The sequence below is a fragment of the Ornithodoros turicata genome, chromosome 6, assembly GCF_037126465.1.
Source record: "Ornithodoros turicata isolate Travis chromosome 6, ASM3712646v1, whole genome shotgun sequence".
NCBI lineage: Eukaryota > Metazoa > Arthropoda > Arachnida > Ixodida > Argasidae > Ornithodoros > Ornithodoros turicata.
Window position 1 is genome coordinate 63,008,249 of NC_088206.1, and position 26,711 is coordinate 63,034,959.

Genomic DNA, 26,711 nt, shown 5'->3' on the forward strand with positions numbered 1-26,711 from the left:
TCACGTCAACACGGATATGCGGCCACATGTCGCTATCTACAACCAAAAGTAGCCTTTGCGTATCCACTCCAAACGGATCACCATAATAAAATAAAGCAATATATAATGCACCTCCCTTTTTCTTTCTTTCTTTTCAAGCAAGCCAAGCAATTATTTCTAGAAGATGGTAAGAAGCAACGCACGAATGCTGCCGTGAACCCGAGGATAGCTGCCCTTACCGTGGGATTTCCCACAATTCCGCTCTCGATGAAGAAGTGATCATCTTTCGCGCAAGCTGCACTTCTCAGCAACAGTGAATATCTTACGACGGGCAACGCAAGGCCAAACCCGTGTCACGTTGCGAGCAACACAAAGGCACGTAACTCCATTGTTCTACGTGGCCCCTTCACGTAGAGCGTACACGGTACAACAGCAAAATCTCACTGCCATTCCCGAACGCGTCGTTGGAAGCTGTGTAGGTCCGCTGTGCGTACGAATCCTAATACTAGTGCTTCAAACTTAAATTTGCTTTCAAGTTTCAAAAGCCCATCCCAGGGTACCCAGCTGCATGAAACATTGAAACGAGTGTAATTATCGATATCATTCACGAGAATACTTGGGCATTTAAGCACATTTTTGTAACTTCATATAGGAATAATTAATAATTGATATTACAGGTCCATAAGCAAGTTCTGAGTCTAGCCACTTAATAACTTATTAATGACTTACGATTCATATACCTAGTGTACCCACAATGTAAGTCTATCAGTGTGTGAGATCTCTGGCCCTGTACCAGAAACTGCACCATTTGTCACATTATGTGGGTACCATTACAACACGCTGTAAAGCATAGTGTGTGATATCGCACGACAAAAGCTAGCAGACGACGGGCCGGTCACATGAGCATTACAGCGTGCCACGCCCTCGCGCGGCTCAAGGAACAGACGAACCAGCTTTGTCGACGAAACGCAAACACTTCCAATTAGACACTTCCGCGTCATCAACGATGTGGAACAGAAAGGGCACACATGCGCAACAGAAGATGGCATAAAATATGAAAAGCAGACAACCCCGACAAAAGTGTCAAGGCCCTTCGTCACGCACAACGGTTCAACGTGGAAAGGGTGTGGTTTTTGCGATGATCAACTGGGTATGAGCTATGTTAGTGGGAAGTTATATCAGGATGAGCATTTAGCTACTGTTATCTCTGCCAGGCGCCGATCGGCAGCAAGGTTCCACATCCTGACGATAAGTGGCGGTACATATAGCGGCCGTAAACAGCGTTCTTATCAATCCGTAGCTACTCCACAGGGATAAATAGCAGTTATCACCGAAAGAGATGCCCCAGCAGGCCAGTTAAACGCATCCCACATATGCATGTGGTAACAGATCTTCGGGCTTAACTTCGCAGAACAATTCAGTGCAGGACGTTACGTAACACCCATGTATCAACAGTACTTTTCTTGTTTATCCGAATAGAATTCAGCTGTTTTTTCGACTGCAATGTGAACGAAACCAGAGATGAACGATTTGCTACATCGACCGCGACGTCTCGAAGCAAACGCGAACTTCAAACCGGGTTAAGCATGCGTGTTGCCTGAACACCCAAGCAACGTACGGTCTGGCAAGACCAAGCCTTGCATCCAACACACGTACAGTTCCAGCGATGTTACCGACACGCTTAGTAACATACTTACGCAAAGTCAGCAATAATCGTGAGCGGCAGATGCTTCACCGCGCGCGTACGCACAGGCATACACGCCTAGCTAAAATGCTTCCCGCAACCGAAGGACGCCGCGGTCAAATTTCAGATACAAGTCTCCGCCCTCCGCACTCTACAGTTCCCAGGTGTAAAACATCTCGCTTACACAAAAAGGTACGCGGATCCGATCATCCCGAGGGATCACGTACAAAACCGGAAGTCCGCTGAGTGCTCACTGGACGTTTAAATCCGCCCGTGTTTGTTCATCGCATCAATTTCAAGCGTGCAGTGTGATGCAGGGAGCACTATTATGTAACGAAACCCAGTTTAACAAAATTTATGTTTTTATGTAAGCGTTGAAAATGTGAGTGAAGTCACTGATGAACCGTGAGAATGCAGCAGATGATCGTGATACCAGCAATAATACGGGAGGATACTCTATACTTTCGGTTGTACGGGTCGAATGCTGTCGTGGAGAGGTTTTTTCCTCTATCTCAGGACACTGTTCTCGCTTCACATTTGTAACAAAATAACGCAATCTCGTACGTCATTACCATACGCGACAAAGTCACGTATGCACGAGGACTACTTACATAAATATAAATAAAAACCGCTTTTTGACTGCACCAAACCCGCCCGCCATGTTTTTGGATCAGGGGGATGAGGTATCACTAGGGTTTCAGTGTGTTGCCGAACGGGGCATGCGTCACAGAATTATGTAAAATGTGCAACTTACCCGTGAGATCCAGTCAGTGTTATCCTAATAATATTCACAATAAACACATTAACGTTGGCTATCAGCCACTCCCGACTTCGGTGTGTTTCCGCACTCAGACGCCAGGAAACCACAGGAAACACACAAGTGGCGGAAGGATATTGCAGCCCCACCCTGGACACCGGTAGTTTCACGTTATCTCACTCCTGTTCCTGCTACCTTATTTCATGTAAACATCCTCTGTCAGCATCGCTATCTGATAGGTACGTTTGTAAGGAAATATTTGTGCGCATAAGGTTTTATTGATTCAGAGGGGTGTGCCGGAACTATATTGTGCACGGACGTCGTCGCCTGCAAACGACGCGGAGACAACGCGTGCTTGTGCCGCCATCTAATATTCGAAATCGTAATGTCCAATGCTAGCTTGGCAACGAAATGCTGTGAAACGAAGTGACCCATAGAAATTACATGAAAGGATGCGAACGAAAAAGTTTAACCACGACAGCAGTACATATTTTCTAATTGTATACTGCACAGAATCATTTCACATCCTCTTTTCTCACACTGTCACACTGTAGATCCTGTAGATCAGCGGCCAGAACATGAGTCAGAAGCAGAAGCAAAGCCCATTCAAAGACGAGAAGCGTGCGAGCAACCCGTCCTCGTGCAAAACGCTTCTAAGATTTCCGTGCTTCACTTGATGTTGTATAGCAATAAAGATCAGAGTTAAGTAATTATGCGGCACTTTGTACCGGCTTGCGCATCACGTCACATGACGGGAAAAGCATACTTGTCGGCAACATTGTGTCGCTGTTTCGTGGTTTTGCGATGGTGTCTGCTCTTCATCGGAGCAAGCTAAGCCAACGAATTAGTATTTTCTCAACCTCAGACTAGTAACTGATCTTGAATATGCAGTTTCAGGATGTCGCGCCCTCGTCTTAAAGTGGCCTCGATGACCTCATTAGGCTTAAATTGCCGTCATATGTTATCTTCATAATAACGCAAACATCGGTTTATTTATCTCAACAAGCTTGTTGCCAGCGGCGTAGAATTGATGTCTGATGCTCAAAGCAGTTCAAGCTCGCCCTTGTGGACACAATGCAGCCACTGTCCAAGTAAAAAATCGTTCAAAAGTCCGGATGAATTTTCAGACCACCTTCGACAGCAGCACTGCAGCAAGGAAGGGGGATCATTCGTGTGCCGCTATGGCAAAAATGATGTGTGTACTTCGCTTCCCGTGGAAGGTGTGAGCGATAAGGACTATGAGGACCACGTTCTGAAGCACCACGTCGCTTTGCACAACGATGGTGAGCAGTGTCAAAAGCATGTCTCTTCGTCTGACACGTAAACGAACTATTGTAGAGCTAAGACCTGCCCTGTATCTTGTAATCAAGACGTCTTGCACTATATGCTGCATTTTACAAGTTTTGTGGCATCAACATTGATCTCTCCTCGCTTTTCTTCACATATTCGCACATATGTTAGTAAAAAAAGCTTTAAGTTATTCCGATTTACTCCTGCACACTGTCAAGTAGTTTTTAAGAAATTAGCATGGGAGTTCTGAGTTGTATAAGCTGATCATTCCAGCTTTGGAACAACTGCTTCTTCTGTGTGCGTCTGCCATAATAAACCACCCTCCACAGTAAAGTTTTGTATGCAAAAGCACTAGGGCTATGTGGATAGTAGTCTTAAAACTGAAGCAAATCATTATATCCAAAGCAAATACGGTGTGTATAGTTATATAATCGAACTAAACACGTATACAGCGTATATTGATATACAGCATAAATGCACGATATATGCGCACATATTCTCGTACATAGCAGCACTCTCGTTTTTTACCCTCTCTTCTGGCATTTTTGGGCATAGAGTGCTGCTTCGAACCATCAGAATATATTATATTACTTCAGCATTAAAAAAATGCAGATACTCACATAGCCATACAGAATACCATACTTATAGAAGGGTGATCTTTGCTTTTCAAACCTTAAGTGACTCTGTACAATGAAAGTGAAGTGTTGTATTTTTTTATGTAAATGCCCTGTCATTTAATTTGATGCCACTGAATCCTCCAGTGTCAACCAGCAGCAAGCAGAACCAAGTCCAATCGTGGACACCCCAAGTTGAGGGGGGATCGGGAAGTGGGGACAGCAGCAAGGGTGGAGTTAGGAGCAAGCGACTCTTCCCAGATGCCGTGACACCGCACAGACCGTGGACCATCTACGACTGTTCCCAGAACCTCCCCGCTGTGTTGAACGACCCTCGTAAAAGTCGAAGGGAAGCGGATCTTTTCACAAAGACATGGGGAGACCACTTCACGGACGTCGGCAGCATACCGCCGAGTCCACGAATACCCGAAGTGGATCGCTCCTTTTTTGAATCCTATTTGGCACATACGGCACGAGTAAGAGCGAATCATTGTATTTGTAGCAGCTTGCAAGTATTCAGATTCACTCAATCAATATCAGTTGAAATATATATATATATATATTTTTTTTAATTCCGTGTTAGCGTCTCGAAGCAACTGTGGCTATGAGTGGTGTACAGACGTGGACAGATGGAGAGAGGACAGCAGGCAGCAGGAAGGAATGGGGGATAGGGGACTTAATATGTGTCCTGGGCCAAATTTAGGGGGAACTGTGCTGACATTCGTCTGGAAAATCTTTGGAAAACCCAGGGAAAACCTCAGACAGCACAGCCAGTGACAGGATTCGGACCCGTGTCACCTCCCAGTCTCGGCATGGAAAGCGATCTCATTTGAAATAGTACAGAACATATTTGAGAAATATGGTATTGACACTGCTGTTGTGTCAATTGATACTGATACTGATTGATACTAATCTGTTGGCTGATGTGATCGTATATTTTAGCCTTGGGTAACTGGATCCAACCATGTCCAATGTGATGTGGAATAGAAAAACCCTCCAAAGTGAAAACAAGAGAGTTTCAGTTGCTGGATGATTTAAATGTAATGTTTGTGCCTCAGATGGAAGTGACTGCTTGGTTTGTTCCCCTCTATATTAAATATTGGGTACAGGCAAACACATACAACTTCACACAAACTACCTCAAAATGGCTGCAGTTCGAAAACTGTCGTTCAGCCGGCGTGGACAAGAACACAACATTTTGTTCATTCTTATTGGGCACATATCATCTGCAACCTTTCTGTAACCTCCTTAATCTTGGGTTTATTTTGCCTTTCATATTTGTTCCACATTCAGGGCTTTTTTTTTATATATCTTTACAGGATATCTTACTTAATCTTTACTTAATATCTTTTATAAAGCTATGGGAGCAGTATAGATGTCATTTTTGCAGTTGAGTTATAGAAATCAGGAGTCATCCTCTTGAAGAGAGTATGTAACTACAAAATGGCTGATTAGCTAAAATTCATCAATTAAAAACATTAAAATACCCCAGTGCTGGGTAAAAACATTTGAAACAAGAACAAAATGAAGGACACAACACAAGCACAGAACTTCAACCAAGTGACGATCTATCTTATTGAACCTGTTTAAATACATATACACACTATCGGTGATCGATGTCCCGGAACACACCCACGCGGTCTAGCCAGTTTTTGCCTCATCCAGAAACTTCTTAACACAATCTAGAAAATCGACAGGGCAGATCATCCATCCCCTAAAGCATTAGGTTTCAAGAAAGACCCCCCCTCGAGTGAGGGTCTGGATTCGCCCCTGGTGCTGTCGTATGCCTCAAATTGTTGTTTGTAATGATCATGTTGCAAAGACACTCGTCGGAGATAACACACTTGAACTACGTTTACATGCTTTTAAAACAACCACTTAAAATGTTTGCATTAACAGAATGTGAATCGGCTTCCCGTTCTGCCTAACATACGCCATCTTCTCGTACGCCCCACTCCCTGCATGCGGAATACATTATCCACTGGTGGAGATATACCTCTGTGTCCATAGTTGTCTGATATGTTGTCTCTGAGCATAGTAATCTGTTAACTTTGCTCTGTAGCGATTTCGGAGACTTCGTCGCCGTTCGTCGTCCGGTGCTGTAGCAGCTTCTTCCTCGGGCAAAGTTAAACCACTGCGGACAAATTCCCGCTTCAATGGTTAGTTGTGTCCACTGCCATTAATCCGGTTCTGCATTTTCTAAGCCCTCCCTAACAGCTTTTTCTTCCTTATGCAGAAAGTTTGCAGCATGACGTATCTACGATACCGCCGGTGAGTGAAATAACTTGTCAGGTGGGAAGCAGCCTATGTTATTCGAATTTGGTCTATATCAAATGCCGGACAACAGTGTGCTGTAATATTGAAACACTGGCTTAACATACACAAAAGGCAGGGGCTCTACACAATGCTTTTGACTCAGACGGTACTATTGTGGCAATGTGTGATCCATGGCTAAGAGTTTTCCTTGGAACATACTAAAGGTGGACTTCCAGTTGATTTCAAATTACATTCAAATTATAAGTTGATTTCAAATTGCATTAAAGCCATAATAAAGCCAGAAGGTGTCGTAACTCAAAATTTACATTCTTTAACGAATCAAAATTGTACCAAACTCCTCAACATCACTGCACGACCATCAGGAAGTTGCTTATTGATTGAGTGAGCCTCACCGTACAGAGGTTTCGCATTAAACAAATAGAGCGATCTGCAAAGCAAAATTGTATCAGCCCCTGGCAGCTGCTGAAGAGATTTACGGACAATTCACTACAGCAGAAAATTTCTCCTTAATGTTAACAATGACAGTTAAGTAAGTTGCTTTAAATATATATATATATATATATATATGTATGTGCACACAAAGACTGTGGACGGACTACGTTTGAAATGCACAGATGCACAACAGGCATGTGAGCCCATGTTCTATTGCACAATTCGCTGCCGCCTGTTTTCGCGCTATTTTCACTGCCGCTGTTTTAACTTTGCCGTTCTCACTTCTTCGCTAAGGCAACCACTGACCACCGCCAACCACAGCATTTTTCATGGCAAACAATAGCACTGAGTAAATAACTTTGAGGACACCAATACCACATGATGATCAGTTCAATATACTTATACTTTCTTTCAGATATTCATGCAACCCGATTTTAGCTTGGAAGACCCGGAGACATTCAACACTGTGATACCCTGGTCAGCTTTCAATGCTGCTGCTAGAAATTCTAAAGAACATAAGGGGCCAAGGCAGACATCGCGGCTATTGCAAGAAAGAGTATGCTCTCTTTACTGCTTTTGTTTCTCACATAAGTGTAGCTTTAGTTCCTGAAAGGCCACCTTCTCTCTCTGGCAGCTGACACACTACCTCGACATCGTTGAAGTGCAGATTGCGAAGCAGGTCTCGTTGAGATCCAACGCCTTCTTTCAAGTCATGACTTCGCACGATGCTTTGTCAGACAGGATGCTGAAGATGCTTGAAGCTGTGTCAGAAACTAGGTTCGAGAATCACGATCCTTTCCACATCCGTTCGAGTCCTTACCCAGAGATGTACAAGTATCACTTCCGATTTTGTCAGGCTGAAGCTCGGAAGCATAGACAACAGCCTCGTCAATGGACCGCTCAAAGTCTTGCAGCTCAAACGGTCGCATTCCAATCATGTGGCTATTTACAACAAGGTCAGAATCTTGTCTTCACCGTCAAACTCAAATACGGGCCTGACTTGTTAGGGTTATACCCGATTATGCCCGATATTTAACCCCCCCCCCCCCCCCCCCGATTCAAATCAGCAAGAACAGGGTTTAACCCGATATTTCCCAAAAATCTGCTGGGCCAGGGGGATCCGATGTTATCACAGCTAACACACAACTTTGGAAACTGTGTTGTAAATGCATAAATATGCTCATACGTACTGTCAAAATGGAGACCCTGCTGCCCTTTAGATGCATGGACTAAATATTGATGAAATATGTCTTCTGGTATGTCATGTGTATTATGCTGAGTAAACTGAAGATTTACATGTGATTCAATCCGATTCAACCAGGGTCGAATCAGGTTCAGTTCAACCCCATTAAATTATTGAAGCAAAATATAATCTGATATTTACCTCCCGACGTTGCTGAAGAAAATAACTCTAGAAAGTCAGGCCCTATACATAATATGCTGTCGTAAACAAATAATGTGATCATTCGGCAGCTGAGGTTGATAGCAGCGGTCCACCAGACTCACCCCACTGTTCAACGACTGCTCTCAACCTCCGACTTTGTTGGAGCGCTCGACGTCATTGAGACAACTCGCGAAATTGTTGCTACGGAGTTGGTAGGCATCCAATGCTTAAGGTGAGTTGCCAGGTTACCCTAAGACTTCTGTTGCACACCTCCCATGGTTCTCCTGCTTTCCCATAGTTGTGAGCATGATTTATCAAAATATCCATTCCTATATGCTTTCATGTGGGAAAGGGCGTGCCAAGATTTCAAGACGGTCTCTGCGCAACTTACTGTCGTTCTTATGACGAAAAAAAGATTAAACACGGGCTTGACACAACAGGCAACAAAATTTACTTGTAATGTTTCGACGCCTATGCGGGCTTCCTCATCAGACAAAGGCAAAATAAAAAGTTACAGATCCGAGATCCGCTTTATGCCTTCATCATGTTCCTGTAGCATTCCGGCAGGGGAGCCCTGTGGCTGTTGCAAGCACTGTTATCAGCACAAATGTACCAGGATTCCAGAAATTTTCGGATTTGTGGAAATTTGCAGATCTGTATTATTTTTAGAGCCTGAAGTTTTAGGGTTTAACCCGATTGTTCCCCGAATTCGCACCCCGAATTGAAGGTTGCCACTTTAGGGTGAAACCCGATTTTTACCTTGCCAATTGCTCTCACTGAAACATCTGTAGGAACAAACACTAGTTTGTTGGGCAGTAAACACAATTACATCACCATTTGTACCAAACCAGTACAATTCGCTTGAGTAATAGAGCCCGTTTTCTCCGTGAATTTAACATACTGGAAGTTTTTCCACACAAATTTGCGCGAATTTAGAGCACATGTTTATTTCCCCAATTTTTACCCCCCAAATTTGGATACAAATATTTCCCGAAAACGTCAGGCTCTAATTATTTTGTTTTGCGTTTGTCTGATGAGGATGCCCGCATAGGCGTCGAAACGCTACAAGTAAATTTTGTTGCCTGTTGTGCCAAGCCGGTGTTTCACCTTTTTTTCGTCATGACCTCTCCTGGCTCTTGGTCTATCTTCAACCTCGTTATTCTTATGCAGGCATCTGGACTCTCAACTTATAGAAATTGAGAAAGCGATTGACAAGATGATGACTGCGGACTTCCTGAAATGCACGTCCCTGGACCTCAACAGACCCCTCAGCGACGGATCACACGTTACCAGTGAGGTAACAATATCCGTGCTTACCCCCTTCGGGCCTAAAAATTTTGACCTGACACGCTGAACCATAAAATCGCCCAATTCCAGGAACATATGACGGCAGTTGTGTTTGGTATGCTACGCCAAAAAGAGCACAAGTTCCTAGAGCTCTACAAGGAGGAGGCTTGTACGGCAGTTGGAGCAACTGTTAAACAAGTGTGTACTCTATCAAACCTTATGCATGCATAACTTAAAAATGACATCACGTACGAACGCTTTCAGACTCTTATCGAGTTTGTATCAAGAAATGACGACATGGAAGTTAGTGGCAACGGAAATGGGTAGGTGCTTTGCTTATTGCTCTCTGTGCTGTTTTGTATTGTACGAGGCAGCACATAATACGTAGGGCCTGACTTTTTCGGGTTATATTTTTCAGCACCGTCGGGAAGTAAGTACTCTGGTCATATTTTGCTTCAATAATTCGGGTGTAATAGGGTTGAACTGAACCCGATTCAACCAAATTCTGGTTGAGTCGGATCGAATCGGGTGTAAATCTTCAGTTTACTCGGCACAATACACATGACACACCAGTAGACACAGAGTATCCATATTGTGGCAGCAGGGTCTCTGTTTTGACAGTTTGTATGAGCACGTTTAGGCATTTACAACACAGTTTCCAAAGTTCTGTGTTAGTTGCCATGGCTTCGGATCCCCAGGGTCCGGCAGTTTTCGGGGAAATATTGGGTTAAACCCTGTCTTTACTGATTTGAATCCAGGGGATAAATATCGTGCGTAATCGGGTATAACCCTAAAATGTCAGGCCCTAATGATACATTACAACATGCTCCCCATTGCCCATATCCCTTCCATGGTTTTCCTGAACGCTGTCTTCCTTGTCATACAGACTGTTTGAGCAAGTTCGACATTTAGAGTCATCCAAATGGCTCTCACTTCTTGAAGTGGTCTTCGAAAATGTTGGTGCAATGTTACTCAGGATACAGGTAAGTTTCACTGTCACAATGTGTCTGTCGTAACTACAAGTTACCAGCAGGAAAATCCAGCGACCCATTGAAAGTACCGTATTTATTCGCATAATTTGCGCACTTTTTTCTTAGAAAAAGTTGGAGAAGTTGGGGGTGCGCAGATTGCTCGGAATGTTCGTTACGATATTCAAGCCACGCAAAATTTCAAAATGTTAGTATGACGGTCATATAGGCTCTCGGTAGAGCCGATATTGATGTTATCATTGCATTGCGTAAGCGCGAAAGAAGCACCCGAATACCGCGCAACCACCGACGTTCAGGAGGCAAAATGCCGGCCCACTACCGCTCATACACCGGTGACATACGTCGAGACACTGCTGGAAGACACCGCTAGTCGCACTTGACAACTTTGTCATGTTGTGCTGTAAGGTTTGTCATAGCGTGTTTGTCCAGCTTTTCTTTCCGCATTTTGTAGCTCCAGCGAAGTATCGTCCATCGCGTCAGTGGACCATCACCCGAAAGTGTGCACAAATCAAACAAAAGCACCGCAACAACTTCAGTAGCGGTGACAGCATTGCGAAAAGCAATCGCCACGGTCGCCGAGACGCGCTTGTCATATATCTGTCCGCGAAAACGCCGGTGCACAAATTACGCGATTCTTTGTTTTCTTGTCGTTTTTAGTGCTAAACTAGAGGTGCGCAAAATATGCAAGGAAATACGGTACCCTAGTCATAGAGCCTGAGGTCGGGATCCAACACTGCAAACAGAGACTGCTTGTGCCCTGGAAAAGAAGAATAAGGATCTATTCACATCATGCAACTTGCATCATGTGAATCGACCCTAACTGTTCTCAATATCAGATCCCGACCATCTTTTAAAGCTGTACATATTTTCGAAGCTAGCAAACAGCGGCAACATTTTAAAAAATCACGCTTAAAATGGCTTTGCATAAAATAAACGGACGTTTGTTTTCTAGGCCATGCACAACATAATTATTCAGACGGTGAACCTTGCTGCTGAAGGCGAGGCGTCGGACCAATCTTCAGATTACCAGAGGTAGCTAAAAAATATTTAACCCGTGGTTTCTCACATGTCAATGCCGGCCAGGGTGGAAAAGTTTTCACGAGCACTCTCATTTTCTCCTCAGTCAGACCGAGGTGGTCATTGACAAGGCTACACATGCGAGCCTCCTCAAGTCTTTGGCCGATATCTTGGTATCGATCTGCGAACATGCCCATGAAGGTTGTGCAAAGCTGATCACATGTGAATCGAAGGTCAGATTTGACTACCAGTAGTCATATTCTCTGCAGTGGCAGCAGTTAAAAACTACGTGCACGTTTCTCTTGGCAGGACGGATCGCTTGATCGGCTGAGTTTCGCAAACTTTGTGGTGCTGTATCGTTCTATTGAATCCTTCTCAGCAAAATGCAAGGAGATTTGCAAACACATTAACACGCCCCTGCGTCTTGCACTAGTTAGCCAGGTAGGTGCGTTCGACTTTTGTACGACAAAAGGAGTACCTTGGAGCAGTAGCGTCACTAAGGGTATGTCTCACCCGATCACCCTCCTCCAATAATGGGTCCCTTTCCGTACCATTCGATGCACAATAAATAACAATACCATACCTCATGCAGCAAAAAAAAATAAACAAACAAATAACGTGCTTGCAGAGGGCTCCTCATGTTGTTTTGGGTGTCACCGTGCCGCAGGAAAGGAGAGGAAGCGGCTGTACCGGTGCGTCGCGTCACCCCCTTCTGTCGTGTCACCCAGTACGGACCACATCCCCTTAGTGATGCCACTACCTTGGAGGCATAACCTTTTGGTAGAATTTTTCATTTCTTGAGAGACATCCGAATTGTAAACCTTTTGTAGGTTTAGGCCGATGTTTTATGCATTAATACCCTGTTTTTACTAGACTGTGTTTAATTCGAACTAGTGGCATCCTCATCACTGTTGTGGCACGTTATGACCTTAGTGGTTGATGCACCATAAAAACTCAGATCATCATCATTACTCAGCATAACCTTAAAGGGATGGTCGCATCCGTTCTAGTCAATTTCGAAACTATAGTGTCATTTTATGCCTCCTGGACCACTGATGGAATACGTCATCATCATCATCATGATGGTGATGATGATGATGATGAAAAATCAGCTTTTTCAGCCGATACCACCCAATTTTAACGTTTTACAGCTCCTGAAATGAAACCTGAAAAAATAACTTGAGGGTCTAAATATTTTCCAACACACGTGCGAGGCTAAGTTTGCACCTTCTTCATCGCCTTTTCTTTTTTTCTTTTAGGCAAACAAATTTGTAAACAAGTTTGACGAAGAACGGAGAACAAAGTTAAAGTAAGACCGTGACGCCAGTTATCTAATCGTAGACTGAAAAGCGCTTTCTTCCCGCAGGCTCCTTTTAGAGAGTGAACAATGGAAGCGAGTTGACATTCCAGTAGAGTTTCAGAACATGGTGAATCACATCAGTCAGAAAGGTGGGTGTCTCATTTCAACTCCTATTATTCAGGGATATGATTGCGCAGGGATTAACAGATTTCATGGCACTTGTCCTTTTTTTCTCTAGGTAGTTTAGTGCTACCTCAGAAGGAACAGCTCAGAGGGGATGGAAAGCCAAAGCCTTACCTAGAAATCAATTCAGAGAAATATGTTATAGTTGGGTAAGCACAGCGTACACAGTAATTACGCATGGGCAACACTAAAAAGTAGAGATGGGATGAATCCAATTTTTTAAAAATCCAAATCCGAATCCAAGGAAGGTTCTATGAATACACGAATCTTACGAATCTAGAATCTTTTGAATCCTTTCTTTAAAAAGAGATTAAAAAGCCAGGAAAAAAAAAAAAACACTTCTAGTGAAAAGTGCTTTGAAGCAGAATACGATACCTTTGTTTTATGAAAAATAAATTAAATAATACTTCAGTTTCAGGAGAAAATATACGCATATAGCAGTTCTTCTTAAACGTAATTTATTTAACATGTTGTTCATCGACTACAAGAAATGCATAAATTCTCGAATCTGAATTATTTCCATAAAACTAAGCAACAATCAAAAAGCAAAACCTGGTTACTTTTAAACTTGTAATGTAACAGTTCCTGCCTCAACTCTTTCAAAGCCTAGAGCAATGTAAACAAACAAACAAGAAAACACGTGTCGGCCAATGAGGCTTTCGGAGGACTCCGGAGGCGCCAGTTCGAAAAAGAAACAAACAAACGTGGTTGGTGGATTCGAATGATTCGATTCGCTGTTTTGGGCACTGGGATTCAGATTCGATTCGGATTCGGATTCGGAATCTCGAATCCTTTCTAGGATTCGAGGATTCGGTTGGCACATCCCTACTAAAAATATGTATTAACATGATCGTTTTCCTTTTGTTTTTGTTTTTCAGGAGTGCATTGATGATGCTCAGCATGATCCTAGAATACTGCCAGTGCGTTGAAGACGTCCCTTTCATTGCTTCCGACCTCCTTACTAGGCTTACAGAACTTTTAAGTGTAGGTTGCTCTCCATAGTGCTTACTGGTATTTCACGTGACTGTGCTGAGCCTCACGTACATCTTGCGCAATGGCCGACGCGTGTCGAAATTTCAGAATTTCAATTCCCGGACGTCACAGCTGGTGCTCGGAGCTGGAGCACTGCAACTTGTCGGGCGAAAAACAATAACGGCAAACATTTTAGGTGAGCTGCAGGACAGGAAACTGTCAAGTTTGGTTTTCAACTTGTTCTTTATTATTCATCTTTCAGCCTTATCAGCACGATCTCTGCAACTCCATCTCTACTTTCTTCCGAAGCTGAAAGACCATTTCTCGTCGCATCTGTCGTCTCAGATGCCTAACATGTTGAAGCGGCTTGAATTTTTACAAAAGGTGCAGTGACTGCTTGTGACATGTCTCATGCATGATGGTATAACATATTTGCCGGCATATTTTACACACTTATCGGTAATCTGTATACGGTGTATATGGTAATCTGTAGGGCTGTGCAAATGGGGATCTTAACAGATACAAAACAAATACAGTCAAACTCCTTTACAACGAAACTCAGGGGACAGCAAAAAAAATTTGCAGTAAAGGTACTTTCGTTAAAAAGGATGTCCATTATTGGACCTATAGGGCTCCAGCGGGACAGCAAAAAAATTTGCTGTAGTGGTATTTTCGTTAAAAAGGTGTTATCTATAAAGGAGTTTGACTGTACCACGCAAATAGTTATGTAGTTGAACTGAACACGCATACGGGAGCAGCAAAAGCAAAGCCGGATGCTGTTTCAGGTGATTCACAAGTGTTTGACGCCAGCTTGAGAAGACTTCGCTTCACTAAAAGAATTGCCAAACCGTGCTGGCGCTCTGGCAACCACATCCAGGAAAAACATCATAGCTCTGTAGGGCACGTTCACCGACTGCTGCGAGATGCTGAATTACATGCCAGTAAACAAAAGTACCACAAAACACAGAAATGCGTGAAACACTGTGTGTCCTCATGCGGAGCGACGGAAACAACTTATAGTTGCAGTTTACACAAGACTTGCTAAGATAGAGGAGTTCACTGTGCTAAAGACCGCTGCAAGGAGTCTCGGAGGGATGTGTGATATATGCATACGTACACAGAGTTTCGTATGAAGCAGCACTCACTTTGATGTAGACCTTCTCTAGTGGAATTTTCAGCCTTATGCATGCCAGTTCGAAACTATTCGGATATGTATATTGAGCTTTCGGTTTGGTTGGAGTATAGAATTTCATATTCAACTTTGAATTTGAATTGAACACACAATTGCTTGCTTTGGCATTGCACAGCCCTAACAATTTAGTATATTTGAGCCCAAAATTTACACAACATGCTTTTGCCTTTGAAGGAGTATGCTGACCATGTGACAGAGATCTTCAACAAGCTTGTCACAGTCGTAGACAACATGATCAACTCACAGCTATCAAATGTAAGTTTACATAGCCGTAACGTTGTCCAAAAAGGTAACGTCACGTTTGCACCCACCAGTGGGAAGTGAAAGCCCCAGTGCCGTCACCAGCGTTCAAAGCGGTTGCGAGACACCTGCAGAAGTTCCACACGGCAATATGCGAGGTTCTGGCCCCAAAGGACGTGAAGCAACTTCTGCAGAGAATGCACTCTGCGTTTGCGGCACGCTTACGTGAGCGCCTTTCGAGACTGGAGGTTGCGAACGACGGTGGTCCGCAGCACGGGTAGGAAATCTCTCCCATGCACATCGCTAGCGTATTTTTTTGTTGCACGTTAACGTGATACGTTTCGTACCTGCAGTTTGGTGGCACAGGAATTAACGTTCTACACGGAAAACCTCAAGACACTTGGAGTGACAGCAAATTTCGATGACCTCTGGGCAGCCAGGTGACACCGGTGTTGTTTCAGCTAGCGTGGACGCAGTGCCGATCGTCGCCAATGTATAGTGTTTTGTAAATTTTTACATAAGAGTATAATTAAAATGCACATGTATATCTTTTATAGCAAACATGACACACCTGTACCTGAACTCAAAGGGGGGGTGAAAGGGGTTCTCCGTGTAATGGCACTGCATTTTTAATCACCACAATCGTGAAAACATGCTTTGGTTCGTCTGAGTCCAGCAGCTAGGGTTGTAACAATGCACATGGATTCGGTTTGTTTATGTTGTGATCACTCGGCGGAAACGGGCGTCCTTACGAGGCGGTAAGTCATGAAGTAACACATGATTGGCTGCAGAATGCAGATTCCAAGCAGAAGGTATAGACCTTTCCGAGAGTTGTGGCCGTACTGGTCCGAAGAAGGGTTGGACAGTACGGCAATCCGTAACGTTCGAAGCTGGAAAACCAACGTGATGTTTCATTCAGTGCTTGTTGACGAAAGACACAATATCACTGCAGCATGGCATTATGACCACATAACTTGTACAGAGGGGACATTGCAACTTTTAACTTTTATACAAAAGATGCAAAATCACTAGAATACTTTTTGTTTTTGTGTGAGCAGTCGCTGTTGCAAATAATTATATGAACGTTATAGATGGATTAATTACCAATTCATGTGCCATGAAGCAACTGTGGCTCATTAATTAGTAAAGCTTAAATGTTTTTTTATTACCTATTTCTCTGGATAAAGCATGAAAATGAATAAGTGGGAATAAAACCTTGAGCCTACCAGGAAAAAATCCAATGACAGGCATGTGTATCCTAATACGGCCCAGTAGCCAAGGCTTTGCAGAAGCAAGCCTGCTAACATCGCTGAAATCATACTGAAAGAAAGAAAGGAACTTGACATTTTTCCATTCTTGAGGACGAATCACTGCCACTATCCCCTAGACCACCTGCCGACTATGTCTCAATCGGCAACTCCTGAGCAGGACCTTCGTCCGCTACACATCGGCCTGCAAGATCTCCACCATGATTGGACAGTGAAAATTTGAATTTCGAATGGGCATAAGCAAAAGACAGCCACACTACAGCATACAACCAAGTGCAGCTCCCTTCAAAAAGCACAGAATCAACTTACACAACTTTAGCAAGAACGCAAATCTCGTGGCCATACACTGGTTGTACAAAAGTAAGGTAAGCTGAAGTACAAGGTCTTACAGCAATTGAGGAAAGAATAAATGGGCCGAAAAGCACTGCTAGCTGCGAAACTGTGGCGCTGGCAAGGGGTGCAAATGACACGGTCACTTTATTCTAGTAGGTCGTGACCACTGCATGCCACAAATGCTTACCTGACAAACTTGTAACTGCTGAATGCAATAATGTCAAACAACCTCAAGCTACTGTTGACGCTGAGAACGTACGTTGCTAGCAAAGTGACCAGAACCTCCAGGGTAAGCCACATCAGCGCCGTACTTGCTTGCATTCCCAGCTGTTCAGGGGTGAATCTGTTGGAATGAACACGTTATCATGCATCTGTTCATTCTATTCAACAGGAACCACTTTATGATAGCTGCATAGTGCATAATGTGAGGTTCGGGAACAAAGAAAGCAATCAATGCCACGGTCGATACCAAAAGGAATCATGAACGTAGTAGGGGTCTGCAGACACGACTACTTTGGATGACTACTTTGCATGACATGAGCGTCAAGCTGGACAACAATACACCCCTGTGTCCCACCCAGAAAATTTTATGTACCATCAATCTCTCAGACTGGCTTTCAAGGCCTTTCTTTGTCAGTTTTTGTGTGTTTTTACCAGATGTGCCAAACCCAAGCTCTTGCTCCCTATTTGCACAAATATAGCACCGATATGCCCTCGCAAAATATGTCTTCAAATGCGTGACCTCCACACAGTACTGCCACGTAAATTAATTGGGGGTATACTGCTGCTGCAGCATCATTGTATGGTGGTTATATTATTGAATTATGACTAAAATGACTTACTTGTCATTCAGGCCCAACATGTAGCCAGAGAGCAATATGTAAGTTACAAATGCCATACCTAAGTTGAAAGAAAGAGAACCATGTAATCTGTCAATGTCAGATATAGGATAATCCAGAAGATCTAGAAAGCTGTACAAAGAACTGAAAGTTGCACTCAGTTAAAGGGGCACTAAAATGCAAAAACAACTTGCTTTCAAATGAAAGTCTGTGTTTCAATTAGTACAATTCAAACAAAATTAGTTCACACAACACTACCGTTTAGAAGAAAAACGCAATGAAAACAGAGCCGTCTCTGGCGGCAACGAATGAGATCCCCAGGAGGCAAAGATTGGCGGCACCCAATGAGACAACAGGAGAAGCGCGCGCATACAGTGAAACCCGCGTATAACGATATTGACGGTAATCGCGAATTCCATCATTATACCGGGTACATCGTTAAACATGGGCTGACGTAAATAACGCGTCCCCGGAAAGTCGCGCGCCACCCCGCGTGTAGCCAAAGAAAAAGAAACAGATGCAGAACAAAAAAACGCAAAGCTGTGTGACATCGCACTGGCTTGGGAAAACAGCGATCAGAACTCGTGGAGGGAACCAGGGAACATAGCAAGACAACTTTTGGCAACACTACACGCCACCACACCGCAAGTCGGCTTCACCTAACGTCTGCGTGCTTTAGGTGAAGCTCGCTTTACAACATTGTCGCGCGTTCTGCGTTCCGTTCTGTCTGAACAGTCGCTGTCTATTTTCGTGCTTCAATTTTTATTTTGGTTTAATTCTTTTGATGTGAATTTCGGATGATACGAATTTTTTCCGCTGCCCCGTGAGATTCGTATCATTGAATTTCTACTGTCTCTCATCGTGGCGAAAATCGCCGCGAGGTTACGCGCACGGGACAGCACCCAACATCGTTACACGAGTACTCGGAACTGCGGGCTCCATCGCTATACGCAGGTCGTTTCCCCATAGAAACAATGTATATTTTGACGGTAAAATCATGAACCATCGTTTTACGAGGGATATCGTTATACGCCATATCGCTATCCGTGGGTTTTACTGTACCTATCATGGGCGTGTGGATTCGGAACGGATCCGATCGTAGTGTTCCGTATATGCGCGGCATGATGCGCACTGTTGCATTTTTCAATACCGATTCATTGAATTGTAGCCCACAACAGTTCTCCCGAATGTTCCACTGACAACATTTATCTTCACGTCCTTCGGACAGCGACGCCAGCCCGCTTCACCAGGACTGCTCCATGGCTTGCACGCGCAGCATGGACTAAAAACACTGTTGCACGAGCTGAAACGACGTTCAATGCTTAGCACCGAAGCAAGAAACCGATATAATTTCGACTGTAGCTCAGTAACGAAATCTAAGTTTTGAATTATGATAACGAGCACGAAATTAATACTTTAAAAGCGATAAAACCCCCGTGCCGGGGAACAAGTCAACAGACGACACAACACACAGGCACAGACTGACGAACAAGGATAGGTTAGAGGATATAAACCAAGTTTGATAATAAATCCTTGTTCGTCAGTCTGTGCCTGTGTGTTGCGTCGTCTGTTGACTTGTTCCCCGGCACGGGGGTTTTATCGCTTTTAAAGTATGCTGTACCGAACAGCCCAATTTTTAACCATTTACGAAATTAACGCAGTGTGTAACGTAGTTTGAAGTGAACTTGTTTTTGCATTTTAGTGCCCCTTTAAGCAAACGCGACCACTGAAAAACGATAAAGGATATAAAAGGGAGCATTACAAAGCCCTGCTAGTTTATGCAATAGGTGATGCAAGAAATTAAGCGTGCGCATAAAAAACTTCACATAAAATGTCAGGTATGCCATCTACAGCAAATGCTCCCTGCAGTGTAGGTGTCACTGCATGTGCACTTCACCAAAGCAGCTTACTGGGAATGTACAGGTCAGGAGCATTGACGTCGTATCTCGGAGGCACCGGTTCGTTTTGGTCGTACTTCACAGCCCAATCCTAGAGGAAAAAACGAATGACGACAGAGATTGTCTTGGTTCTTCAGTTATGAAAGCATAATATCAAGGTTTGCACAGCAAGAACTTTGTAAATGCTGGCTTACCGTATGACTAAATGGAAACAGCAGCAAAGCCAGTTTCTTGCAGACATAAGCTGTGTCAACGGCAAAGTAGTACTTCAACTTTGAAACTGACACATATTTTTCGAGCTGAAAGAAAGGTGTAAAAAGTACATTTGAAACAACATTCTAGCGCCAGTCTTTTAGCAGGGCAGGTACGAGAGGGACTAAGGCAGTTCTAGTCTTGTCAGAAAATCACCTGTCATCGTTTTTCCATTTTCTAAACATTCCATCACTCAAACTGGCTGCTAGTAGCGCTTGTTTTCAGCTCGTATATCATTGTAGACTAGACCTGTATATTGTGTGCATCGCTCAGCTGTGCCAAATCATATCTGCACAGTCCAGTATTTTCCCAGAAAATATGAACTCAACTAGGAAGCATAACAAGGATGACTAGCATGCTGAAGTTGACATCCGGCACTGCCTGTCTGAAGCGCAATTCAATTACTGCCTGCACTGGAGAAGTAACAGATCCACCTCCCGCCATGAATGCTTGCCTCAACGCAGGAGTTCCAAAATTTCAGGAACCTTTCAAGTTCACAAGCCCCCAGAGTATGGAACTGGACACGAAACCAGATCCTTTTGGCATACAAGATACTGTAAAGGCATCCTTGAAAGGTCTGAGCAACCATCTCAAAACATACAAGTTTAGTGTACCAATTTGCAGTATTGTTGTCTAAAGACTCAAGACATGAAGTCTCCTATATATGTCTCCTGTGCACACTCTTTTTGTAACAATGTTTAGAAACACAGGTTTTTCACAAGGTTCAACGGGAAGAGCATGATGCCAAATGGGGAATTCTCCTCGAGGACAGCAGACAGTTAAGAGGGGATACGACCTCCGGCGGCCCCATGTATTCTCTATGGGCGAAACAATGCGATCTTTTGCAGCTAATACTGAACCGATTTGGACCAAAATGGCCTTGTTCGATAGATTTTAGAATTTCAAAAAATTCGCATTGGAGACATTTGCAATTTTTTTTGCAGAAGTTTTTAAAAACCTTACGAAAGCTGCAAAAAATTTATAAGTTCGGTCTCTCGCTTTTGGAAGTTCGTAGCTCGTTTACTGTAGCATATATGTGAAATGTAGTCAGTAGCATTTACGCGGAATTATTTCTTGAATATTTGCGTGTCCATGTCATGTCTGTCCATGCCTCCGGTTGTTCACAATATTGAAAAAACTTAAGGTATGTACGGCTCCGTGAACTGCCCCGTCTTGCCATCGTACAGTAGCGCCACATTGCTGGTCAGAAGAGAACTTCATATCGTTCCGCGGAATGCAGTCACTGTTCTGGCACCTTATCCCAGAAGGGGTTTCCCCGGCAGCGGAAGCTCGAAATTGAGGTCGTGAAACCTGTCTGAAGAGATCCACGTTGAGTAGGTCGTCGCAAAATAATGGGAAGGCCTTGAGTGAGAATAGGGAGAATAGGCGGCATAGACCAGGAAAGCTTTGCTACACAGCCACAGAATATTCGTCTCGCATCGCATGCACGTAAAAAGAACGGTAGGGTTAGGGGAGGTGGGGCACAGTGAGACCGAGTGGTGTTATCATTCGCTCTCCCGATGTGCTAAATTGGAAGACAGTTTTCTTTCTTTTTTTTTAATGAGGTAATATCAAACAGTCAAAGACTGGATTATGGAAAGGCCGAAAAATAAGGAATTCCAAGAGGATGTCTGCGAATAAATAATTTATGAATAAAACGTTGAAAAAGACTCCACGTAGAAATTCACTTTTTAACAGAACTTTTTCAAAAGAAGCTCTTTCTCTATCTACAGCTGTAAGATCAACCCCAGTACACGAGGGATGCTGCCAAAAAGTGGCATGCGCTGGACAAGGTCATACAAAGTTATTTTAAATGCATAAAAAGCATTTAGCACATTAATTCCCAATACCTGTCCGAAGCACAGCGTTGTGGATCTACCTGATGTAGCAGATGTAACTTTTCGAATATATATTTTTCCTTTCGTGGTGGCCTCTGGCTTTCGATAGTTCAGTCTTACGAGTTCTCGGGCTCGGGGTCCAATGATGGGTGTAACAGGGGTGTCACATATTACACCCAAAAGAAGGGTGCTTATTGGGTATATTGACTCAAAAATGGCAAGTTCTGAAAAAAAAAAAAGGCTTGCTCCCAAAATTCACGGAACACTATTTGCACTGATGTACTGCAACCTGCATTTGCAAGTCTGAGCGTCTTAGCTGCTTAGACTCTTGGGGACATGTTTACAAAAAGAAAGTGCCTGGTGGGTGATTGCCAGTGAATGACTTGTACTACCCACTCAATGAATTTTAGAGGAGATGGTGTTGCTCTATATATTTGGCAACCCGAACGTGATTGTCGTCGTGTACAATAAACACTTGCAATAACACAGTCACCTCTACTTTTACTTTTTGTTTTCTGCCTAAGTGATCGAAAGTACGTTATCTAAAGGGAAGTTTGATGAAACGATTTATTCCCTGTATTAATTCTCAACAATTCTATCCTACTTACTTTGTAGAGCTCATTTTTTATCGCAGTTGGAATAACAATTTCCGTATCTTGGCTTCCTTACTTTTCGACCTTACGGTAATTCGGTTTTCTGGCTTTCCGGCCTGCTGATAGTTCGGTTTTCTGAATATTCAGCCTTCTGATCGTTCGATGTTTTAATTTTTCGGCCTTTTAAGTTTCGACCTTCTGATATCTTGTCTAGGTTTCGAAGGATACATGTATGTTGTAAGGACCAAATTTAGGTTCACCTGCACATAGGCGCAAAGTAAATAAACTAAAACTGGGTGTCCGCCCATTTCATCGAAAATCGTTTGGTAGAATGCCGTTTGATCGACGCCGTTTGTTGGAAAGGCGTTTGTTTTGAAAGGAGTTCAAAGCTCCGTGGAGTGGGTCGTATACGCACCTGTTTTTCCGTAAGTTTTGATTCGAGCATACGGTGCAGGCAATCAGTGTCCTCTGCTTTTTTATTTATTTGTTTGCTTTGTTCAGCCGAAGAGGGGAGGCCACTGGTTATTTTAAGACCTTTGTCATTTACGAAAAACACAGCTGAACAGAAAAGTGGGTACAATCCGACGAATTACACATATTGAAGAATATGGCCTGACGTTGGGAGCAGCCGACAGTCTGTGCTTCTTCTGGGCACCATTCTCATTGCTGGCGGCAAATTTAAACGGAAAGTTCTGAAATCGGATATCCATATGTGTGCGAAAGCCGCTCGTCTGTGGAAACTATTAGAAGGAAATTTCGACATGGTACAACAAAACATATTAAATTAACAGCATATAAGCATTAGTTCCGAGTGGCTCGGGACTAACATCTCCATTTTTTCTTTTACAAATCAATCAATCAAAACATTAGGAAGGAAGTTGCCTCAGTTGCCTGTTCTTCAGAGACTGTTCTTCTTCAACAGTCTCTGTTCGAAATATCGGCGGCTGCTGTCCTGAGGCAACTCCCTTCCTACATCTCTACCGGTTCGCTGGATTTCTACCCATCTACAACCAAAACATTAGTTCCCCTCATTTAGAGTATGCATCTGCAGTCTTGGATCTCTGCACATCCACGCTGTCCGAGAAAAAAAAAATAAAAATAAAGAAGACAAAATGCAAAGGTCTGCTGCACGGCTTATCTTGTCTAGGTTTCGGAGGACTTATTCAATTAATGTTTGTAGCGACAAATAAATTTAGATTCACTTGCACACAGACGCAAGATAAATACACTAAATCAGAATAGTCAGTTAAATACAAAATGCGTCCGCAAAATGTTCTAGTGTGAGAACTCGGCGCCAAAGAAAAATCAGCAGGTGAATATAAATAAGCGAGGGCCAACGAAATATAACATTTGGACTCCGCGCTGCGTCCAGAAAGTCAGACAAGCTAAGCTAGCAAAACATCAAGAAGTCACCAGATGCAGTCCACAAAGGGACAAAAGGGAAGAATTGGCTTTCGTCGGGGCCTCCTTCTTTCTTTGTAGCTGAGTTGACCTTGGCAACCCAAACATGACGTGAGATCCCTGCGTCTCAATAGTCAAGGAGGTCACACGTGTTTTTGGGACTACACAATCCTGCGGAGGAGTGAGTTATTTGTACTAAGGGTAATGGTTACAGCTTCCTCCAGGCTGAGACCCGTATGTTCGTGTGGCGCCATCTATGAGCGAAAAAATCGTGAATCGGAGATGCCGCCTCACTCGTATCCCCTCTTAACATGACAACGAGAACGCCACGCAACTTTTCCATGAAGAGGTACATGTGTTGTTTTCTACATTAATCTTTATGGAGACTTGGGGTGTGAGTTACGGCACCTCTCTCACACTACCAGACTTTTGGTGTGTAGTAACTTGAAAATACACCAGAAGCCAGGGAACATGTTTTTCTTCATTCCATAAAGTGTAATAACTAAAGCCACTAGCTTTCGACGAATCCGCAAACTTGGCCATGTCTCGCGGAACCTGCGGTTTCCCTCAGAATCATGCGTTTTTCGTGGAATATTTGCGGAATTACAGAATTATCTAAGGATTTCAATCAATCTGCGAGATTTTCGTGTGTTACACCTGATCAGTTGCGACCGCAACGCTTGACGCGGCTGATACTGCTGGCACTTACACGGCCGAATGTGCCGCGACTAAAGAAATTTAACGACAGGGACGCCCAGAGAGAAACAGAATTGATTCTAATTTTCCTTGTGTACTGAAAAGTGGCAAAAGGCTGGAAAAGCACGCGGGACGAGTCGGTAAGCAATCTTGGGATCATGCTGCAACTTTTTTTTTGTTCTTGTTTTCTCTTACCCACGGAATCCTGTGGATTTGAACAGCGTTAATTTTCTTCGTAAAAGCGACGATAAAAGACGACGTAAAAGCGTCTTCGAAAAAGCAACGATTTTGTGAAATAATCTAATGTTTCGTTTGTTTCGAGAAAAAGAAACAAAAATATAGCTCATGTACCTGTATAATGCTTCATATGTTCGGCCCTGGTGCCTTAATTATCGACACTAAAATCATTTGCGAATGACATTGTTTCTTCATGTAGCTAAATGTAAGAGAAACTAATGACATTTGGTGCGCTTGTCATTCGCTGATAATGCCATTCGGTTTGCCGTGTGACAGGGGTACGACTTAATCCCTTTTGAGAAGGGAAGAGGCCACGCTGCTTCAATGGCGCCAAAATGACTGACAGCTAGTGGAACCACGTCACTGAACTTCTGTTTCGGTCGTTTTCAATCCATGACTCTGTTTTTGAGATGGAGTCAGAGAATCTGACTCAAGTCATGCAATCTGGAGGTATGCTTCGCTGTTTGACGTTCAGAGTCACGGCTCTTTTGACTTTGAGGTCACACAAATACTCACTTTTTCATTCATCATTTTTTGACCCTGGCCAGCAAGTTGAGAACCATACTGCATTGCCATGGCTGCCATCGGATCCTTTAGGAACTGATCTGGTTGAAAGGATGGCCCGGCACCATAGCCTTGCCATCCACCACCTAATGCAAGAAATTGGGACTCTGTTATCCAACATTACATCAGAATAGTGACTAACACGCATGTGATACGCAAAGAAAAAAGCGGGCACCTTGTCCTGGTGGTGCTCCATAGCCTTGCTGTTGTTGACCAGCATAACTAGTGTCTTCGAAGAGTTGTGGTCCACCAGCATACCCTTGTGGTTGATAATTATTTGGTGGTGGTGGTGGCACAGCGTTTCTACTAGGTGGCATTCCTCCTGAGTGAAAAGTTCTTTTACTTGCAACTTCCACAGCGAGCATAACGTTCTTCGACATGTGTGTCATGAAGTCATGAACTACCTATGAATAGCATTAACTTCGACTTAAAAAGTGATGACAACACCCAGATCGACGTCACGAGTGCCTATAGCAATGTACACTGTTCTTGTTCACTGAGATGTGTCAACAGCGCAGGAGGGCATTTCTTTCGTGTTAACGTTATAATGCTCGCCAATGGTGTATGTGTCATTTCGTGGCGGTCAGACGTAAACTCAAAGATGTACGGTTGTTACCTTGGCGAGGCACGTTGCGCATGTCCATTTCCAAATGTGCTTGTCTCGTTGCTCACTCGTAAGAGAAAAAATAATAAGTAATGTTCACGAGTTTTTTTTCATTGGAACTGCATTGGAAACAGATGTAGTGTACAGTCACACCGAGTTACAGTTTCCGCTCGACCTGCCCCCTGGCAAACCGGTGGAACGCAGAACCAAAAAGAATATTTGAATATATATTAGAATGTGACGCAATGAAGTAAACGGCTGCATTTTATAAACATGTCAGTATGCTCTTAATCGCTTCTAATAAACTGGGTGGCACTTTAGGACACGTCATCGTCATCACACTCTTTTTGACGGGGATGGGGGGGAGAAGGAGATGGCGGAAGGAAAGACTGCGGAAAGGGTTTCGGTTTTACCCATATACACATACTCTGGTCGCGTTGACGGTCAACGTTGTGCACACTGACATTAGAGCAAATTTTATGCAGCCGACTTTCAATAAATCTATCTTTAGAGCTATAAAAGTCTTCAAGGCAGATCCGGGGGAGGGTCAGCTGCAATTGGTCTTTGGTAGCAAGTAGGATATGCTGTCCA

At 43.5% G+C, this 26,711-nt stretch overlaps 3 protein-coding genes across 11 annotated transcripts in view; 1 reads left to right on the forward strand and 2 right to left on the reverse strand.

The window, feature by feature from the left end:
• The window catches only part of LOC135396952 (spectrin beta chain-like), a 54,839-nt gene extending 52,289 nt beyond the window's left edge, over positions 1 to 2,550 (reverse strand). For 7 of the 8 annotated variants that reach the window (XM_064628200.1, XM_064628203.1, XM_064628207.1 and 4 more), the window contains exon 1: positions 2,418 to 2,550. The gene's annotated coding sequence lies outside the window, so the exon portion shown is untranslated. The remainder of the gene's footprint in view (positions 1 to 2,417) is intronic. The other variant, XM_064628205.1, reaches the window with a different exon arrangement.
• A 618-nt stretch (positions 2,551 to 3,168) lies between these two features.
• On the forward strand, positions 3,169 to 16,163 carry LOC135396954 (vacuolar protein sorting-associated protein 54-like). Its single transcript, XM_064628209.1, has 24 exons — positions 3,169 to 3,703; positions 4,472 to 4,800; positions 6,387 to 6,483; positions 6,561 to 6,595; positions 7,449 to 7,589; positions 7,668 to 7,810; positions 7,890 to 7,989; positions 8,507 to 8,649; positions 9,588 to 9,714; positions 9,795 to 9,902; positions 9,969 to 10,027; positions 10,591 to 10,687; positions 11,646 to 11,725; positions 11,817 to 11,943; positions 12,020 to 12,151; positions 12,970 to 13,019; positions 13,077 to 13,159; positions 13,249 to 13,342; positions 14,072 to 14,177; positions 14,274 to 14,361; positions 14,428 to 14,549; positions 15,532 to 15,612; positions 15,672 to 15,874; positions 15,951 to 16,163. Exons 1-24 carry the CDS (start codon positions 3,451 to 3,453, stop codon positions 16,039 to 16,041), a joined length of 2,889 nt encoding a protein of 962 aa, XP_064484279.1. The 5' UTR covers positions 3,169 to 3,450; the 3' UTR covers positions 16,042 to 16,163.
• A 45-nt stretch (positions 16,164 to 16,208) lies between these two features.
• Positions 16,209 to 26,309, reverse strand: LOC135396955 (protein YIF1B-B-like). Of its 2 annotated transcripts, none has more exons than XM_064628211.1 (9): positions 26,133 to 26,309; positions 25,692 to 25,835; positions 25,469 to 25,602; positions 20,130 to 20,234; positions 19,948 to 20,026; positions 18,041 to 18,098; positions 17,386 to 17,541; positions 16,824 to 16,917; positions 16,209 to 16,487 (listed from the first exon to the last, which is right to left on the reverse strand). In XM_064628211.1, the coding sequence occupies exons 1-9, from the start codon at positions 26,158 to 26,160 to the stop codon at positions 16,323 to 16,325; spliced, it is 963 nt and encodes a 320-aa protein (XP_064484281.1). In that variant the 5' UTR covers positions 26,161 to 26,309; the 3' UTR covers positions 16,209 to 16,322. The 2 variants fall into 2 exon arrangements, with proteins under 2 accessions (XP_064484281.1, XP_064484280.1); XM_064628210.1 differs by having other exon boundaries at positions 25,692 to 25,838.
• Positions 26,310 to 26,711: the final 402 nt, after the last annotated feature.